Below are 21,418 nucleotides of genomic sequence, written 5' to 3'. Positions count from 1 at the left end.
TAGTCGTTATTTCAAAATTGTGTATACTTACTTAAAAATGGCTTATTTATGCTTAGATATATTTTCTAAATGTTTCACGAGTCTTAAAACTTGTCACTCAATCTTTCGAAGCGAAATACTTGAAATAAAAAGTTGCATGCATTAATAAGGGACATGATACAAATATATGTTTGATTGTTTGTTTAACCTAAAATGGTTTTATTCTTTTAGCTAACCTTTATAGATGTTTAATCTTTTGTTAGCACTTTAAGCCTTTTTTTTTTGTGTTTTATTTATAACCTTTGCATTTTCTTTGTTTTAACCCTTAATTACCCACTTAGCCAATAAATATATTAAACATACTCTTCAAATGAGTTATATTGTTGATGAAATGAGTGAATTTGCATAAGATTTTTTTTTTAGCCCAATTGAAAAGGGAGAATGAAGAAAAAGTATGAAGTCTAAGTATCATTACTCCATATACCCCTTATGTACAAATAAATAAGTTTGAGGGATTTTTGAAAGAAATATATTTATATTTACACATGGATACATATAAAATAAAAGAAAATGAGAAAAAGAAGAAATAAGAGAAAAAAATGAGAAAAAAAAAGTGAGAAAAAGAAGAAAAAAATATTATGTAAAAAAAAGAGGAAAAGAAAATAGAAAAAAATTTGTACATATTAGTAGTGCAATTTATATTCACATTTTTTTTCTTAATTTTTATTTTGTGATCATGTAGATTTCCACTTCCCTCATTAATAGTATACACATGTTTATTTGTTAATTCTTTTATCATTTTATTCTTTAACCCATACCCCTAGTCACGTAATAATCTAAATACAAACTTATTAATTTTTTTGAAATGCATTGCATTTTTATTAGTGAAGATAGGTTGTTTGATTAATCTTTGACCTCATTTTGCACTTTTAATTATATTTTTAAATATTTTGAAGATATTCAAGCCCTCTCAGAGTGAAAATAAAGAGACAGGGGTCAATTATGGGCAATTGTATAGTTATAATTAGTGTCCATAATTACTGGGTATAAATAATATTTAAAAAAAATTATGGTTAAGGGTGTAAATAATATTTAAAACAATAAAACTATATGTACCCACTTTGGGTACACAAATGTGTACACATTTATATGTGTCATCATGTGATTGAATGATTTTGAATTAAGAATAAAACAATAACCAATCATATGATGACACATATGAGTGTGTATACATTTGTGTACCCAAAATGTGTACACATAGTATTGCTCATTTAAAAAACATAAAATATGGTTAAGTGGTAGCATATATAAAGTGACCTACGTCTCCCTCACTTCACCATCACCAAAATACAGTAGCCCAAAGAATTTTTAGAGATATAAAACTCTAAGAAATAAGTATAAAAGTGAAGATTCAAGACTAAAGAAAGAAGACTTAAAAGAATCAAGATTTGAAAACTTTAGAGTTTTTCCTATCTCTCTTAATATCTTCTTTTATTAATTTAAAATTTCTCTCTCTTCAACCGTGTCTTATAGTTTAAACTTTATTGTTATGAATAACTAATTTTCTTTGTTAGGGTTTATGATGAATTTGTAAATTCTCAAAGATTATGTAATGGGTTTTGATTATTAATCAATAGTGATAAATGTTTGATTTAGTAATTGTGTTTTTAGCTTCTTGCTTGGTGTTAGAGTCCAACATCATGCTTGTTTGTAGATTGAAGTGTAATACTAAGAAATACATACTTGATTAGTTCATGTTTTTGCTAAACCTAGAGTTTTATTTAGAAATAAATATAAATCCATTATGGATAAATTGATTGTCATAAAATTTAATGGGTTTTGATTAACATTTTACTACAAATATAGGTAAACTTTTAATCTTAGCATGTCTAGTTACTCTTAAAAAGGAATTAAGTAAAATAAAATAATCAATCATTAACAATTCATTTTACCATTAACTTTAATTGGATTTGTTACTGATTTTTGAGTGATTGATACTGACAGTATAAACCCTAAGTGTCTTTATATCGATATTTCACTTTTAATTTATTAGATCTTTATTTCTTTTATTAATTTTAGCTTGTTAGTTTATATTTCTTTTAATTTTAATTCAACTTTCCTTATTTAGCATTTTATTTCTGTAGCTAATTTAAATTACAAAACAAACTAATATTCGACAACCAATTCTTGTGGGATCGATATATTTCTATATTACTTGATTGACTTATATACTTGTAAGCTATACCCAACAAGAGTTTTGCAACTTTGTAGGAATAATGGAGCATCTTTCTAGGCAAATATTTCAAAGTAGATTTTTACAATCTCTTTTTTGTAAGATTGACCACGGGTGGTAGAGCATTATTCAAATACTTGGAAGGCTTTGTAGGAACAAAATTGAATTAAAACGATGATGAGTGTGAAAGAACCCATCCAACACAGTCAATTTTGAAATAATTTATTATATGTTTATAAATTAATTTATTAAATTAAAATTTCTTATAAATGACACTTACTATTAGGGTTGGATTTTAGTTGAGTTAAACTCAAACTTGTCTGAGCTAAAACTTGACTCGATTTGTATGGAACAAAACTCAAGCTTAATTCACTTCAAAAGAGTTGAACTTGAGTTTGACTCATTTCAAAAAAGTCAAGCTCGAGTTCATCTCTAGTTTGAGTTTGAATTGAGTTTTTAATTAATTTGTTATTAAATCGATATTATTTTAATGTATATTTATCAAAATGATGTCATTTTATATCAAAATTTTTGGTTTGTGAGTTTGACGAGTTAAACACTCTAAAACTTAAGCTCAAAAATATTGAATTTTCATAATCAAGATCGAACTCTAGTTTATTTAAGCTTAACTCATTTAAGACTTATTCAAATCAAGCTTAAATTCGAGTTTAAATAAACTCGATTTAAATCAAATCCTACTTACCACTAATATTCAAATTATATGAGCAATATTTAGATGGTCAATTTAAAAATGTAATAGTTAGATGGGCTGGACTGTGATTCAAGTGTTCGGTCCAACTTAACAACAGGGCTAGTAACCCCCAATTTGTAAATAAATGCAACATGCGGGGCAAACATCCAGTAAGCTTAAAAGGCATTTATCCACACCGCACGATCCCACACCCCAAATACCAACCGTCCGATATATAACAGAAGGCGGCTCCCAAAAATTCAAATCTCACCCCAGTCCCGCTCTCATTCTACATTTTATAAAACAGAGACATAGTTGGAGACAGGGAGAGTTTCTGAAGTGGATCTAGTAAACAACACACCATAGGCGCGTGCGATTCCCCTTCTTATCCTCGAATCAAAATGTCTGGTCGCAATGAGAAGGAGAAGGGCGTGAATGTGCAAGTCCTTCTGCGTTGCAGGTAGAATAACGATTGTTTGTGCGTTTGTTTGCTTTTTTTTTTAAATTTGCGAAATATTTATAATGTTGATTTCGTTTGTGTCAATTTGAGTGTTTTCAGACCGTTTAGCGAGGAGGAGTTGAGAAACAACGCGCCCCAAGTGGTGACTTGTAATGACTATCAGAGGGAGGTCTCCGTTTCGCAGAATATCGCCGGGAAGCATGTCGATAGAGTTTTCATTTTCGATAAGGTATGATTCGTAAAAATTATTTAAATTTTTTTTTTTAAGAAAATATGGTTAATAATTTTACGATTTGGAATCTTAAATTGTGTTTCTCTGTTCAATATTCCGTTTTGTTGTAGGCACTTTTGTAAATTAGAGTGATTACTTGTTATTGTATTTTGATTTTGCCAAAACTAGTAAGGGTGATGGTCTGAGATGTTTGGAAAACATTTTGAGACTTACTATTGATAGAAACATGAGGTTTTGAAACAAAAGCAAGCGAATATCTTGGAAACGTTGTACATTTTGATAACTAAGTACACCTTTCTTTTTTCGGCGAATGTTTACGTGGAATATGATTATTACGCGTAATAAAGTATAGATTTTGGACTTAAACCAGGCAGATTATTGTCAATGTATATATGTATTTTGCACTTAAACTGGGCGGATTATTGTCAATGTATGTATGTATGTCTGTATGTGTGTATGTATGTATATGCTTTTCGGTGATTATGTTCTAGTGTTTGCTGTAACTTGATTTGTTCTAGTTTCTTTCTATTGAAGTTCAAACTTCATAGGGCTTTTTTGTGGCAGACACTGAAGTTATGTTAGCAATAAATGTAGGTTTTTGGCCCTTCAGCTCAACAAAAAGATTTATATGAACAAGCGGTGGTTCCTATTGTGAATGAAGTTTTGGAAGGTTTCAACTGTACCATTTTTGCATATGGTCAAACTGGTACCGGGAAGACATTCACCATGGAAGGTGAATGCAAAAGGTCTAAGGTAGTATACGTGCAACTTGTGATTTTATTAGAGTGATTTATCTTTTCAGTATTTTGTCAATGAATCTTTTACTTATTGTTGTCATATGGAATGAGACAGAGCGGGCCAAATGGAGAATTGCCTGCAGAAGCAGGAGTCATACCAAGAGCTGTTAAGCAGATTTTTGATACACTTGAGAGCCAGAATGCAGAGTATAGTGTGAAAGTTACTTTCTTAGAATTGTACAATGAGGAGATTACTGATCTACTTGCCCCAGAGGAAGTTACAAGAGCTTTGGATGAAAAACAAAAAAAGCAGTTGCCTCTTATGGAGGATGGGAAAGGTGGAGTACTTGTAAGGGGTTTGGAGGAGGAAATTGTTACAAGTGCAAGCGAAATTTTCACTCTACTGGAACGGGGATCTGCAAAACGCAGAACTGCTGAAACTCTGTTAAATAAACAATCAAGGTAACCCCTTTGGCTTCTGTAATGTGCAGAATTAAAGTCAAGTTTCTGTCTATAATTAAGGATCTGTCTTGTATTGCAGTCGGTCACATTCTCTGTTTTGCATCACAATACACATAAAGGAAGCCACTCCTGAAGGTGAAGAACTAATTAAATGTGGCAAACTGAATTTGGTTGATTTAGCTGGCTCTGAGAATATATCTCGTTCTGGTGCTAGAGAGGTATATGGAACTAGCTTTCTTTTTTTAACTTTATTTGGGGTTTTGGTTTTAGTGTAGGAAGGTCACAGTTGAAATTCAAGCTGAAAATACTGATACATGGTTTATTATTTTAAAACAGGGTCGTGCAAGGGAAGCTGGTGAAATTAACAAAAGTTTACTCACTTTAGGGCGAGTCATTAATGCTCTTGTGGAGCATCTTGGCCATGTCCCGTACAGGTTTGAACTGCTGTCTTGTCCTCTTCTGGTGTGGCCTATATTTCTATTCCTACTGAATGCAAGTATACAATAAATTGTGATGTAGGGATAGCAAGCTTACTCGGTTGCTCCGTGATTCTCTTGGAGGAAGAACCAAGACATGCATTATAGCTACAGTTTCTCCTGCCGTTCATTGTCTGGAAGAGACCTTAAGTACACTGGATTATGCCCACAGGGCGAAGCATATTAAAAATAAGCCTGAGGTCTGTTCTTGTTATGCATAGTTGTTCGGTTACTGGGTTTCATAAAATATTCCTCTTATAAACAGAACCAGGTTTTGTCATATATGGTAAAACTATTGGCATTTGTTGAAAGCATTGTCTCCAGGAATTAATTCTTTGTTTGTTGCATGAAGGTTAATCAAAAAATGATGAAATCAACTCTTATAAAGGATCTCTATGGTGAAATTGATCGACTTAAGGCTGGTGAGATGCATAAGTTTTGCAGTGATTTGCGAACAAAATATATGCAAACAAGTAACTGCACTTTATTTATTATGACTCTTATTTTACTTGACTGCATTTAACATTGTCTTTAGAGGTTTATGCTGCCCGTGAGAAAAATGGGGTCTATATCCCGAAGGAGCGGTACTATCAGGAGGAAAGTGAAAGAAAGGTAGTGCACCATTCCCTTAGTTTCCTCTCCTTGATGCTTGGCAAGCAAACTTAAAACTGTGAATATCTATAATCTACTGACTATTAAACACTTGTTTACCAATTTCTCCATTTCTATCTTATAATTATTGGACATCAATGTACTTACATCACTTTGTTCTCTCCTCATGTGTTCAGGCTATGGCTGAGCAGATTGAACAAATGGGGCTTCAGTTAGAAAACTATCAGAAGGTTCGTTAATCATGTAGTTTCATTAATGGCTGTTGGCCCAAATGGTATGCAATTTCTTCTATGATAAATGAATTACTTATTATCGTCTTGGTACTTTATTAACAGCAACTTGAAGAATTGCAAGATAAATATGTTTCCCAGGGTCGACAGTGCTCTGATTTGACCAGCAAACTTGAACTAACTGAAGTAAGTTTTCTTAATACATTGTTGGTTATAGTTTGAATTTATGCCTAGATTCAGATTAACGAGGGAAATTTATGCAGAAAGACTTGAATCAAACCGGTAAATTGCTTGCCAATGCTGAGGAGGAACTGAAGAAGTGTTGGTATGCTCTAAAGGAGAAGGATTTTGTTATTTCTGAACAGAGAAAAGCAGGTATGCTTGAATACTGTCTTCTTCACATTTTACTGATAATTGTTGTATTAATTCTGTTTTGAATGACGAAACAGAAAATGCTCTGGCTCATCAAGCAAGCGTTTTACGGTCTGACTTAGAGAAAGCTCTTCAGGATAACGCATCTTTGTTCCAGAAAATTGGTATATAGTTTATGATTCACTTACTGTGCTGTAAATTTTATTGGTCAAAACCTTGATTTCTAACCTTGAATGTATTTGTACAGGAAGAGAAGATAAACTGAATGCTGATAACAGATCAGTTGTCATCAATTTTCAACAGGAACTTGCTCAACAAATTGGCTTTCTTTGCAGCATGGTGGATTCATCAGTATCTCAACAAAATGAACACCTGAGGCATGTTGAGGATGTCTGCCGTTCCTTTTTAGATATGCATGATAAGGTATTCTTTACATTTTTCCTGGGCAGCTGTTTCAATTTGCTTTGTTAGTGCTTACTCTTTAACTGTGTGTTCAACTTGCGTTATAAATTATAAATTAGGTGGTTACTGATATGAAGAAGAAAGTAACAGCTTCAAGGGCTTTGTATGTTTCCCACATGGAGGCGGTGCAGAATGTTGTTCGTCTGCACAAAGCAAGCTCAAACGCTTGTTTAGATGAAATTTCGGCTCTGACTTCTTCTAATGCACAATCTATTGAAGACGTAGGTTGCATCGGTTTTAGTGACCTGGCATTATAGTACCAATTTTTATGTTTCTTTATTCTTATTAAAATTTTTAGCATTGTCAATTTTATCAAGATTTGGTTCATTAAATATAATATTTGTTTTTGATTCAGTTTCTAGCATCAGAAGCTAAAGAAGCAGCGTCAATATATGATAATCTTCAAACTACACTATCAACTCAACAAGGAGAAATGGGTCTCTTTGCAAGGGAACTGCGTCAGGTGTGTGCATCAATCCTTTAACTCGTTTTCTTCTTGTATTGTAGTGGGAATTTTTAATCATCTGAGCAAATATGAGTCCATCCTATCAGCTTTTTCTATTGCTGAATATATTATCTATTGAGAATTGTCTATACTTGATCTAAATACGAGAATATTTTGGACCTATTTGATGTTTATTGTTATCACAATGTTTTACAGGTCATATTATTGTCTTCTCCTTCTTAACTGCCACTGAAATATCTCCATCTATTATTTCCATTTATTTAATTGTTTCTTGTTCCTTTATAAAATCTAACAGAGATTCCTTGCAACTATTGAGAAAACAAAGGACATTTCTGAATACACTAATGGATTTCTCCAGAAGCTGTTAGAAGAATTGAAAAAGTTAGAATATTATGCAGTGCAGGCTGATGAAATTCAAATGAAGAGCATTGCAGATTTTCAGAAGTCTTATGAGGTAATATATACATACACACACACACACACACACACACACACACACACACACACACACACACATATATATATATATATATATGTATGTATGTATGTATGTGTGTGTGTGCGCGTGCGTGTGCTGATAAACATTACGTTAAAGTGTCTGACTTGTCCAGAATATCCTCTGCAGGAACAGTCAAAATCGGATGCGGAGAAGCTTATCGCTGACATGACTAATTTAGTTTCAAATCATATTCGTCGTCAAAAGGATTTGGTTCGTTGATGCTTTTACTTTTTATTTTTTACCCCATTATATTTTGAATATGAACTGATGGTGGAGGTGCCAGGTGGATGCAAGGCTTGTTGGTCTTAGAGAAAGTGCTGCAGCAAATAGGAAATTTTTAGATGGTCATGTTACATTGATGGAGGGGGTCACGACAGATGCTAAACGAAAATGGCAGGCATTTTCTATGCAAGCTGAAAATGATGCCAAAGATGCTGCTGATAACACTTCTGCTAAACATTGTCGTATGGAGTTACTTCTACAGCAGTGGTAAGTTCATTCCTTCAGAGTGAGACTGAATCATTTTCTAAATCCTGCATTATAACATTTTCTTATTCTTTGTTTGCTTTAGTGTAAGCACAGGTGAATCAGCCTTTAAGCATTGGAAGAGGACCTGTGAAGTGGTGAATGAGATGGGGAGTAAACATGTTTCAGCATTGGTTTCACTGACAAGGTCAGTGGTCAACAGGCTGTGTTGATTCCCCCTTCTGTAAAAAGATGGTTAATAAAGTCTTTTAAATGCAGGCTTCAAGTTTCCTGTTGGTTTTTAGAAAATTAAGCCTACCGTTTATTTTCATCAACTGTTGCTGCCTTAAATGTATGGATACAACTTATACTCAGGAGAAACAACCTCCTAGTTGTTAAAGCAAGCAGTATTGTAATTTTGGAAGTCATAACTGTGATTTTCTCATATCTACTGCACCAGGTTGATTACCTGATTCTTGATTACAGGAATGCTTCTGATAGTAATGAGCAGAATGATATTGAGATTGACACAGCTAGGGTTGCTGCAGAGCAAGATGTGGCCAAAAACTGTGAACAAGTCCTTCAGCATATTGATTGTGAGTTTTATGTCACTTGAGTTTATCAGTTCAAAATCCTGTTTTGACTACCTCTAAATTTTTGGGAAATGTATTTGAAATTTTTTTCTAGTAAATTGGTAGTGATTATTTACACATAAAAGCTAATGTCTGTACCACAGGTACATCGGAGCTGGAGCAGACTTCAATTTCTGGAATTTTGGAGGGTGTAAAGGCTCATGAGAAAACTCTTGATCAATTCCGAGGGAATCACTCAGGACAAGCTGCATCCATTAATGACAAGGCACAAGAAACCTTCCAGCAAAGATACATGGTAGGCCCTTCTAACTTAATGTAATTAAACAAGGAGAGAAAGAAAGAAGACAGCTGAGGGTAAATACTTCCAAATAACTTGTTTGATTATTGCAGGATTATGAGGCTACTGGCACAACTCCAACAAGGTGTGAATCAGAGGCTCTTAGTAAGGGGACTATCGACTCACTTCGAGCAATGCCAATGGAGTCTCTTATTGAGGAGTTTCGGGAAAACAATTCATATGAATTGTTTGATGTGAAAGAATTTAAACCGTTTCCCATACCACGCTCGCCACTTACCCAGATCAATTAAGACCAGCCAAGGTCTCTGTGGGAGTTGAAATTAAATTTTGTATTTGTATTGATAGTGTAAACTGTCATAATAGCTTCATTTGGTGGTTGTAAGGCTACAGAAAGTTGGAGGGTATATTGCTAGTTTGTAAAAGGGAAGGTTTAGTAATCTTGGGATTAAATCTATGGATAAAACTGAGCAGTGTATATTTGAGGTAGATACTATCTACTCTGGTGCTTTTTTAATTTTATTGGAGCAATTTATCTCCTGTAATGCATTATTACATAGTGACAAATCGAACCAATATTTTTTAATTTGGGTTTGGGTTCTAGTTTGCATTTTTAAAATTTTTTGGTTTGGTTTTGGTTTGGATTTCAGCATTGGTCATTAATGTTTCTTCAAGAAGGAATGTTCAAAAAGAATGTCAAAGTGAAGTGAAATTGATATGTTAGCGTCAAACCAACCAGATGGATACAATATGATCACATGGAATAAAAGGACGTCCTGAAAAACCAACAACCATCATTGGACATTATACATCCAAGACAACTTTCCAAATTCCAAGTTCTATTGTAAATACAAAATTTCAAGTATTTAGTTTATATTCAAAGTTGATATGTTAAGTGATCATTGATCTTGAAATGTCTTCCAAGACTTATTCATAAGTAAACCCTTTGAGTTGTAAGGCAAAAGTCAGAGAATGATTAAAAATGAATGGAAAGAATTGCTCCTAGAGTTAGCTTGAATATCAAAGGTAGGGGTGCCACAGCAAAAGAGCATGGGTTTTAAACCCATTGACAACATATTATGATTAATTTTTAGATTTATCTGATGAACTAGTTGTAAGGATAGTCAATAGACATGTGATTTTATTTGTTTAGTATGGTTGGTTCAATTTCAAAGAGGCAGTCTGACTCATTGTTTCCTCGTTACCCAAAAAAATAAAAAGAATTTTAAAACTTTTTGAGTTGTATTATATTCTTTATCCAATCCTTAGCCAAATTGTGAAGAGGGGACAATGAGAAATTCACATCTATTTATATAGACGATATGTACAATTGTAAATAGATAATGATCGAGCATACATTGCTTTATCCAATTATATACAATCCATGATGTATTCAAATTTTAGAGTTTTAATTGATGATTTTGTCCTTATCCAATTAGATAAATCCAACCTTCACAATTTCATACGCAAAAACCATCTCTAATGAAACACTCGGATTCAGGTATGTCAGTAAACTTTACTTTTAAAATTACCACTAGAGTTGATTTTATAAGTTGTTGTTAAATTGTGAATGAATTCTTTAAAACTATTAAATGAGTAATAATTTTCAAAAAGAGTAAAATGATCATTTTAGAAGGATTTAAGGGACAAAGTGGGAATGTAAATTAAATAGAACACTTAAAATTACATGATGGTGCTAAGAGTTTTTGATAATTGCATAAGGATATAGTCATTTTTGGAGAAGGCTACGGGTAAATTAGTCCAAAATAGTTATAAAGGCAATATAAACATGTAAAAAACAAAATTACTATTCATTTTCTCCTTCCTTGGCCGAGACTTCTCCATAAAACTTCATTAAGGTTTGCTTAAAACAAAAAATTCACCAAAAATCTAATTAAATTACCTAATTTTCAGGGCCTTCAGTTATAAAAATTATAGATCTGTTCATTTTGGTAAGTTACAAGGAAAAAAGTTTAATTTTTAAGATATGTCAAGTTTAGAGTTTTAACTGATGATTTTGTTTTTGGTTGATTAAAGTTGCTAAGAAGAAGAAAAGAAAGAGAATAGACTTAAATCACGAAATTATCAAAGAAAAGTTTATTTGAATAACCCAACTCAAATTACTTTAAGTAGGGTAAAATATGAAATTCTTACATTTTCTTTGATAATTGAGTGATTTAAGCCTATTCTCCTTCTTTTCTTCTTAGTAATCTTAATCAACCAAAAACATAATCATCAATTAAAACTTTAAATTTGACATCTCTTAAAAATTAAACTTTTTTCCTTAGAACTTATTAAAATGGATAGATCTACAATTTTTATAACTGGAGGCTTTGAAAATTAGATAGTTTAACTAGGTTTTCGATGAATTTTTTGTTTTAAGCAAACCTTAGTGAAGTCTTATAGAGAAGTCTCGACCAAGGAAGAAGAAAATGAATAGTAATTTTGTTTTTCACATTTTTTATTGCCTTTATAACCATTTTGAACTAATTTATCGTTAGCCTTATCCAAAAATGACTATTATATCCCTATGCAATTACCAAAAACCCTTAGCACCATCATGTAATTTCAAATGTGCAATTCAATTTACATTCCCACTTTGTCCCTTAAATCTTTCTAAAATCACCATTTTACTCATTTTGAAAATTATTACTCATTTAGTAGTTTTAAAGAATTCCTTCACAATTTCTTTAAATAACAACTTATAAAATCAACTGTAAGGGTAATTTTGGAAGTAAAGTTTACTAACATATCTGAATTTGGGTGTTACATTTCTTCCCCCCTTATAAGAATTTTGTCTTTGACATTTCAACAAATAGGTTGGGAAATCTCTTTCTTAGCTGTTGCTCAACCTCCTATGTGGCTTCTTCCACCTTTATGATTCTTCCATAATACTTTAACTAGTAGAATTATCTTATTTCGGAGCTTTTTATTTTCTTGTCTAGTATTTGCATTAGTTGTTCCTCATTAATAAATCTTCTTTTAATTCCACGTCCTCTAATTTCAATACATATGAAGGATCGCTGATGTACTTTTTCAGCAAAAAAAATATGAAATAGATTATGAACTTGATCCATACTAGGTGGAAGTGCAAGTTTATAAGCCACCTTGCCCACTCTTTCTAAAATTTCAATGAGCCAATAAATCTTGGAGCAAGTTTCCCTTTTCCTCCAAATCTTATCACGTGTGTGTAAGGGATTACTTTCATAAAAACTTTGTCACCCGGTTGAAACTCTATTTCTTTCCTCTTCAAATCTGTGTAGCTCTTCTGTTTCTCCTGAGTTTGCTTCAATCTAGTCTTGATAGTCTTTATGTCTTCTACCATCCTCTAGGTCAATTCAGGCCTAAGAGCTTGACTCAAATCATCTCGCTATTCTATGCCATCCTAATGTAATAAGGATTTACACTTTTTTCCTTAAAAAGCCTCATATGGTGCCATTTTAATGGTGTATTGGTAGCTATTATTATATGCAAATTCTATAAATTGAACCATTTTATGCTAGAAATTTTATAATCTAAATAATAGGTCTTCAACATATTCTCGAGTATTTGATTCACCTTTTCAGTCTGGCCATCTATTTGAGGATGATATGCTGTGCTAAATACCAGTCTAGTACCTAATGCTCTCTATAAACTGCCCCAAAAAGCTAAAACAAATCTAGGGTTTTTATCCAACATAATAGTTTTGGGTACGCCATGTAATCTCACAATCTCCCTTACATAAATTTGGGCCAGTTGATTTGAGGTAGAACTATCTTTCACTAGAATAAAATATGCCAATTTAGTCAATCTATCTACAATCACCCATAGCACATTATAACCTTTTTGTACTAGAGGTAGGCCAATGATGAAATCCATTGAAATATCCTCCTACTTTTATTTAAGAATACTAAGTGGGTGGAGCAAACCCGAAGGTCTCTGATGCTCGGCCTTAACTTATTGACATATCAAGTACTCGGCTACAAAGTCACCAATATCTTTCTTTATACCCATCCACTAATAAGTTTTCTTTAAATCATGATACATCTTTACTTCCTTAGGGTAAGCAGTGTAAAGTGTATCATGTGCTTCACTTAAGATTTTCTTTTTCAATTCTAGATCTTAAGGAATACATACCCTATTTCTAAACCTAAGCACACCATCAATCATTTGAAACTTAGTTTCTTTCCCCTTACATATCTGTTGACTTACTTTTTAGCACCATAAATCTTCAACTTGCTTTTCTTTTATTTCATTGAGGAGATTAGGTTGAATTTCCAATTTGGCCACCCAACTCCTTATCACATAAATATATTCCCTCTGAAACTCTTTCTGTAACTCTATCTAAGTAGTAAGATGAATTATAACAATTTTTCTACTCAAGACATTGACTACCATATTTGCTTTACCCAACTGATATTTAATGTTACAGTTATAATCTTTTACTAGCTCTGACCATCTTCTTTGCCACATATTCAAGTCTTTTTGAGTGAAAAAATATTTTAGACTTTTGTGATTGGTGTAGATATTACATTTAACTCCATATAAATAATGCCTCCTAATTTTTAAAGTAAAAACCACTGCCACTAACTCTAAATCATGGGTAGGGTAACATGTTTCATAATTTTTTAATTGTCGAAAGACATACGCTATCACCTTACCTCTTTGCATCAGCATAGTTCCCAAGCTATTATATGAGGCATAAAAAAAAAACTATAATCTACACCCTTCTCTAGTAATACTAAAATAAAAGTTGTAGTCAACTATCTTTTTAGCTTTTGGAAGCCCTTTCCATAAGCATCAGTCTATAAAAAAGGAGTTCCTTGTCTAGTAAGAGCTGCAAGTGTCCTCACCAATCAGACGAATCCCTGTACAAATCTCCTGTAATAGTCAGCTAGCCATAAAAAGCTTCTAATCTTGTTCACCATCTTGAGCCTCGACCATTCAAGTATTGTTTTCACTTTACTGAGGTTATAACTATATCTTCCTTAGCAACCACATGGCCCAAAAATACCATTCGATCTAACCAGAATTCACACTTAGAGAAATTGGCATACAATTTCTTTTCTCTCAATCTTTCTAACACAAATCTCAAGTGTTCAGTATGTTTTTCTTCTAATTTGGAGTATATCAAAATATCATCAATAAATACCACTAAGAATTTGTCAAGACAATAATGAAATACCCAATTCATTAAATCCATACAGATTATTGGGGCATTAATCAAGCCAAAGGGCATCACCACAAACTTATAGTGTCCATAGCAAGTTTGAAAAGCTGTCTTTAGAATGTTTTGCTCTGCAATCCTCACCTAGTGATAACTTGACCTCAAGTTAATCTTGGAGAACATAGAAGCTCTACTCAGTTGAGCAAACAAATCATCAATTCGAGGCAATGAGTATTTATTCTTCATTATTAGTTTATTCAACTCCCTATAATCTATGGACATACAGAGCGACCCATTTTTTTTTTTTACCAATAGTATAGGCATTCCCCAGGGAGAATGACTGGGTCTAATAAAGTCCTTATCTAAAAGTTCCTACAATTGCTTATTCAATTCTTGTAGTTCGGCTGGAGCCATCCAGTAGAGGGTTTTTGAAATTGGGGCTGAGCTAGGTTCTTACTCTATACTGAACTCCAGCTTACTCTTTGGAGGTAAACCCAACAACTTATCAGAGAATACATTTGGGAAATCTCGTACTATCAGTATATCTTGAACACCCAATTTTTGAATATCACTCTCATGTACTATATGAGCTAAATATCTCGTACACCATTTTTCTCAATTTTTGCACTTTTACACTATTGATCATCATACTCGGTTGATGGCCTTCTCTGAAATTGAAGTGATCCCCACTATTGAGTTAGAATCGAGCCTTTATCTTTTTATAGTTAATCTTGACTCCATATCATTCTAGGAAATCTATGCCCAAGATAACATCAAAATTGGGCATATCAAAGACAATCAAGTCTACCTTTAACTCTCTCCCATGTGTCACTACCCTCTAGTCCTTTAACATCTTATCAATAATTATATTCCCACTATATGACATCTCAACTTTAATGGAATGGGTAGATTTGACAGACACTAAACCTACCCTCTTAATAGCCCCTCAGTGCAATAAAAAAATGTGTAACGCTTGAATCAATCAATGCATACAAAGAAATAAAGTGGAATAGAAGCTGACTAGTAACAACAGATGGGCTAGCCTCTGCTTGATTATGGGTACTTGTATAGACCCGTGAATTAGTGCCCTTCCCTAGCTGTATTGGTAGAATCAAGATTTGCTATAGTTGTATTAGGACTGGCTATCGACATCTATAATAGATCACCTGTTTTTATCGATACCAATATTTCATACTATGATGCCTCCCATATATTTGACATTAGAGAATATTCTCTTTTCTAGGTTTCTTGCCAATCTTTTAGCCTTTCTATTTGCTTTTGATTGGAATTTTATTTTGCCCATGTTATTTATGAAACTTGAGCCAATTGAGCTACCCCTGATATTGTAGCAGGTGCCAAAGTAGTTAATGGAATAAGCAGAGTTGACTAACTTGACATCATTGTTTTGGGTGTTGTCACTGATTGAGGTGTTGTCATGAAGGGTGCATCCTTGGGTAGCTTGTTAACAGATACCTCCAACCTCAATGCTTTTTTCAATGCCTCTTCATAAGTTTGAGGAGATTATGGTCCAACTAGCACATGCAAGACTATCTCCAGTCTAAGGCTTTGAATAAATTTGTCCAGTTAGAGACTAGGTGTACTTACTATACTCAGAGCAAAACTAGATAGGACGTCAAAACAGATAGAATAGTTATTTACTGAACCCTTCTCTTGTTTCAAGGAAATAAACTCTTGAACTTTGACTGCTACCATATCAACTATTTTGTATTGGGCGTTAAACACCTTTTTGAAGTCCTACCAGGTTATCAGATTTACATTTATGGTTTTTTCTACTAGGTCCTACCATACATGAACCTTTCCCTTTATCAAGAAACTGACATACTGAACATTTTCTCTATTAATCATAAGAAACAAATCCATGGTACTTTCTACCAGCTTGATCCACTTGTCAGCTATAAGAAGATCTTTAGTATCTTTAAATTTAGGAGAGGTATGCTGTGTAGGTAAGGAATAAATAGGCTTAAGTCGCTTCTAAGCTCTAACTTCTCCTTTCCTCTCATTCCTCATTTCATTTCTTATTTCTTCTCTAACCTCTTCTCAAATCTCACTTTTAATCTCATTTCGGATGACATCTCTAGTTACACTCTCAGGTGTTGGTCTTTCTTGACTCTTGGTCAACACTTGGCAAACTATATCTCTAATTTCTACCAGCCTAAATCCTGAACCATTTGGTAGGGTTGGGTTAGACGACTTTCCTGTCTTTCTCTGAATACCCCTTCCACATCCCCGTCCTTGTCTTGTGGTATGCCTCATTTGCTAATTGCATATGTGTAACTATATAAGAATTTTATCATTCTATTGTTTTATAAGGGAACTCTTGTTGTTTTTCTGTAACTCGCTTATTGGTTAGGAGAGATTACATCCAAATTATTACTTTTTGGTATTGTACATCAATCCCAAATACCATTCGAGAATCGAAATCATCCATCTAAGTGTTAGACTAAATTCAGCTTGGATAATTTTATGCCTCAAGAGTTTGATTAACTCATTTTGGTATGACCCATAGACTTTTTGTTAGGTTAGCAGTGATTGGATTCATATCGAGCTCTTGACCCAACAATCATTTGGATATTAACCAAAATTAATCACTAGTAAAACATCATGGTCAATTGATTAACAAAGTGTCATCAATTGACTCTTTAACTTGTTAGTGATATGGGCACTAGTATAATTTGATTAATTTGTTATACGGTATCTCTTTTAAGATTGAGGTATAGATTAAGTGTCTTCTTTTAGGAACCTTGAAAACACATTGACTAACTTCTGTTAATGATTGAATTATATTAGATAAAGTACCAACTTAATCCTACTATGACAATAGATTTAAGTGGTAGTTGTCATTTGTCAGTGGACCTATGTGAGATATCAATTCATGTGTTCAGAAGTAAAAAATTCTTTGTTGATCCACTATAACTTTTGTACATATCTCAATATGACCAATTACCACATTTCTAGCAACCTTCAATAAATATCCCATTAGACTGATGTCAAACTATACCAATCCTTGCATAAAAGGATTTGGTGACATTAAGTTTAAGAATCACATCTATATTCTTTCACTAAGAAGATATATTCCATAGATTTTAGAAAAAACATCCATATGGAATTCTCTTGGCAGATCTATTATAACACTCATCTCCAAATACATACCTGTGGTGAAACATAAATAATTAAAAATATCAAAACATAATATTTTTAATCCCCTGAAGCATATTCTAGCTAACTCATATCGTGGCAGCGCCTAATTATCTATTACTTACAAAACATGAAATAAAAGCAATAAGTGCTAAACACTTCGTAAGTATGAGACTTTTACACGCCTACATTCCTTTTCCATTTCTTCATTTTCCTTATCATCTTACATCTTCTATTTCATGAGCTTGTCATTTAGGGTATGTTCATAGCCCCTAACTATTGACATAAGATGTAGTGAATAATGTAAACAAATTAGAAAAATTTGGTGAAAACATTTTCATAAAAAAAAAAAAAAATTTTTTTGAACATTGTTTAACTTTGTTGATTAGTTTAGGTTAAGGCAAAAATTTGACACTTTAGTAATGTGAGTAACATTAGCTCTTGCAATCTATCTTTTTCCATACTGCACAAACATAATTGGAATGTTATAACACCACAATTGGGGGTGTGTCTTACTATAGGTATATGTATGAAGAATCTTATGGATGCTCCTCACAACCACCTATAGAAAAAAATATCCTTAAAAATTCAAGAGAAATCATGCTTTATGGATATTCGTAAAACTACTAAAACTCAAATGATTAAGTCTCACATATATAACTACCAAAGCAAGTTCTTCATGGCTTGACTACCTTAATGAACTTAAAAAAACATGTAAAACTTTCTATCTTATCTTATGCATGAAAAACTTGATGTTTTCGTGACATACAAATATATTCTCAAGCCATGAAAGAAATTTTACTTATAGCTTGTTCACGCATTCACTTTTGCAAACCTTACACATTAATCAAACCTTTGTTAGAAAATTTCCAATTGACATTAACTAAGTATCTGAATAATCCAATAACGATTTTCAGATGAGTTTAAATGATAAAAAAAGATAAATTCAACACACTTAAAAATTATAATTTAAATAGATACTATTAATATAACTTTTAAAGCTTATTAGAACTTTAATGAGAAAATGTCCAATAACTATTGTATATTTGTTACACCTTTTCTCCAAAACAAATATAAAATAATTTCACTTATTTGAATGTTATCATTCAAGAAAGTTTTGGGGGAGAAAGACCAATCACTACAATGCAAATGCGTACATATCAAGTAAACTTATAACCCAAATTAATATATGTTGGAAACATTTAAGTATGCCATAAATAAATCAAATTTTGTGAATTTTGTAAATTGAAAAGCATACCTAGATTTCTATTTTGGTTTTTGGATGATTCAAATATGTTTCGAAGCATTGATGTAAGACATTTCCACAACCTCATTTGCTTGAGTACTGTAATCTTTGGGATACTTGGTCTTTATGTGTTTTTTGTGTTATGGTTTCTGGGAGGAGAAGAAAAAAAATCTTCTTTGTAAAATAAAATATGTTATCTCCATTATTGGGTGTAGTTTTGGATATATATATATATAATAGTTTAATTGCCACCCAACTGCTATGTAACTGCCCGTTGGCAGTTTTGATGAAATTGGATCAGGTTGACTAGTCATGGGTGGACCTAGAACCAATATCTCCCACTCACACATGATGAAAGACCTAAATCAAATACTTTGGCATAGAAACCCTATATAACAGTATGTTTCATGTTTGCAAATGTGTCATGCAACCTCGTGAGCAACCTGCACTTAGGAGCTAAATACTATTTAACATAGTTGCTTCAACTCAAATAAAAATGTAATAAAACATTAGACTCACAGTACCCTAAACTTATTCGATAACACTAGATCCATTTAATCTCTCATTTACCATTGTGTTATTTTCCTATTTATCTATGATTAAGTCTATTCTTCTATATAATTAACATGATCGATCAACCAATGGACATATATAATATATAAGTTTTCCTCTCCTATTCTAAATTCTCAATTTAAATTTAGTTACTTTTTTAGTAATGTTCCATAGACCGAATCGTGTGTGACCATAGGTGTCAAACTAAGATAACAACATTAAGAGTAAACATTCAACAATAGTACAGAGTTAAAGGGTACCACATGAGGTAAACCTCATAAAAGTCTTACATAAAGAAGGAGTAGGGATTCATCCTCTTATTACTTTAATTGGCGTCTTACTTATACATATATGGTATGAATCATATGTTATAGTATGTATTTTCTCAAATGTCATTAGCAATACTGTGTAGATTTTAGTTCAATTGTTATATGTAGTGCCTTACTTGAGTTTTTAATCATTTTCACAATTACAGGTATTTATTCATATTAAGAACTCACATATGAAATTCACAAGTTATTTATGCGTGTGGAATCCAAATAAGTTATTTTCAAATATATCTATCAATGACATCATCTTGATTGATCATTAAATCTTTTCTTGAGAAATTTATCTTCTATTGGCATACCTTCTAAGCGCCACTTTTCTTAAGAATAATGTCTCATCTTTGTTTGCTCTTCTAACGGTAATAATGATTGCTTATGTGAGTGAGTCAATCTATGACTTGTGTAATATTACAATCTTATTGAGCTAAAAACGATATGTATACAGTGAAAACCCAAAAATTTTAGGGTGAAAGTTCAAAACAAAAAGAACTTGAATTCATGGTTTTTGATGTTGTGTCACTAGTAGAATATATAAGCTCAGTAATCATCAATTACAGTTTATACAATCAAGAGATTTAACATGTGAAAGATATATATCTCTTTAATCAAGTTCTGTCAAAAGATCAATGATTATAGGATATGTAGAATTATATTCTACACTCATTCTCTTCTTAAAAATGATGTCTCTTAAAATAATATGTCTAGTGTCAAAATGTTTGGTCATCCTGTGAAACTCAGGATCTTTTATAAAAGTCGTCCCATTTTGATTATGTTAGTGGACAATTATTGCTCCAATAATATTGTCTTGTTTTCCCAAATTCACAAAGAATCTTCTTAACCAAATAGTTGCTTATACAATCATTGAACAAACTATAAAATCTGCAGGTATGCTTAAGGTTATTTTGGTCTTTTTAGTATTTTTCTTGTGTAAGGTTGTGTTTGAGAAGCTTTTATGTGATTTGTGACATGCACAACTGTGTATGAGAGGCTACACGCTCGTGTATGATGGGCAAAGATGGCAAAGTAGTCTTTTTGTATATAATATGTTTTAGTCAATTTTGGCCAAGATGCACGCCCATGTAAATGGGATACATGGTCGTGTCTACTCAGCAAATTTTGAATTATGGGATAAGGTTAAGTTTCATAGGAATCTCGCAACGTGGTTTAATGTTTGGATAATTGGCATACACACCTGTGTGTTTAGTAAACACGCCCATGTATGTTTGTTTAATCTGAAAATAAAAACAATTACAAAAGAGGTAGCACTCATTTTTTCATAAAATCCTTTCAACCAAACATGAGAGAATGGAGGTTTGGAGAGTGCTAGAGTCACATTTTGCTAAGAGAAAAGCTTTTGGGAGTCATTCGAGCCATAAAAACTAGTGTCATCATTTTGTCAGGGTAAGTAACATGACTCCTTATGATGTTTATGTATTAGGTGTTATTGATGGTTTCAAATTGAATGAAAACATGATACTTGATGGTTTAGGTTATATATATATATATATATATATGTATGTATTTATGTATGTATGTATGTATGTATTTATGTATGTATGTATGTATGTATGTATTGATAGTAGAAGTAAGGGGTTGATTGAGTTTTTATATGATTGTGGCCCTATTTGTAATTAAAATTGTTTGATCTAGGTTTAGTAATGATTTCCTTTATGTATGGTTGTTTAGTGTAATGTTAATGAATTGTTTAGGTTGGTAGAATGATAGAAA

At 32.4% G+C, this 21,418-nt stretch overlaps 1 protein-coding gene across 1 annotated transcript; it reads left to right on the top strand.

The window, feature by feature from the left end:
• The first annotated feature begins 3,199 nt into the window (after nt 1–3,199).
• LOC123227207 (kinesin-like protein KIN-5C) lies at nt 3,200–9,850 on the top strand. Its single transcript, XM_044651909.1, has 23 exons — nt 3,200–3,363; nt 3,463–3,592; nt 4,190–4,348; nt 4,448–4,794; nt 4,874–5,012; nt 5,131–5,228; nt 5,314–5,470; nt 5,623–5,692; nt 5,806–5,882; nt 6,059–6,112; nt 6,218–6,298; nt 6,376–6,487; nt 6,562–6,648; nt 6,732–6,907; nt 7,006–7,167; nt 7,302–7,409; nt 7,708–7,866; nt 8,038–8,121; nt 8,195–8,400; nt 8,483–8,584; nt 8,863–8,972; nt 9,113–9,264; nt 9,360–9,850. The coding sequence occupies exons 1-23, from the start codon at nt 3,305–3,307 to the stop codon at nt 9,555–9,557; spliced, it is 3,027 nt and encodes a 1,008-aa protein (XP_044507844.1). The 5' UTR covers nt 3,200–3,304; the 3' UTR covers nt 9,558–9,850.
• Nucleotides 9,851–21,418: the final 11,568 nt, after the last annotated feature.

Source organism: Mangifera indica, chromosome 10, assembly GCF_011075055.1.
Source record: "Mangifera indica cultivar Alphonso chromosome 10, CATAS_Mindica_2.1, whole genome shotgun sequence".
NCBI classification, from domain to species: domain Eukaryota; kingdom Viridiplantae; phylum Streptophyta; class Magnoliopsida; order Sapindales; family Anacardiaceae; genus Mangifera; species Mangifera indica.
This window is presented reverse-complemented; position numbering and strand designations above follow the sequence as displayed.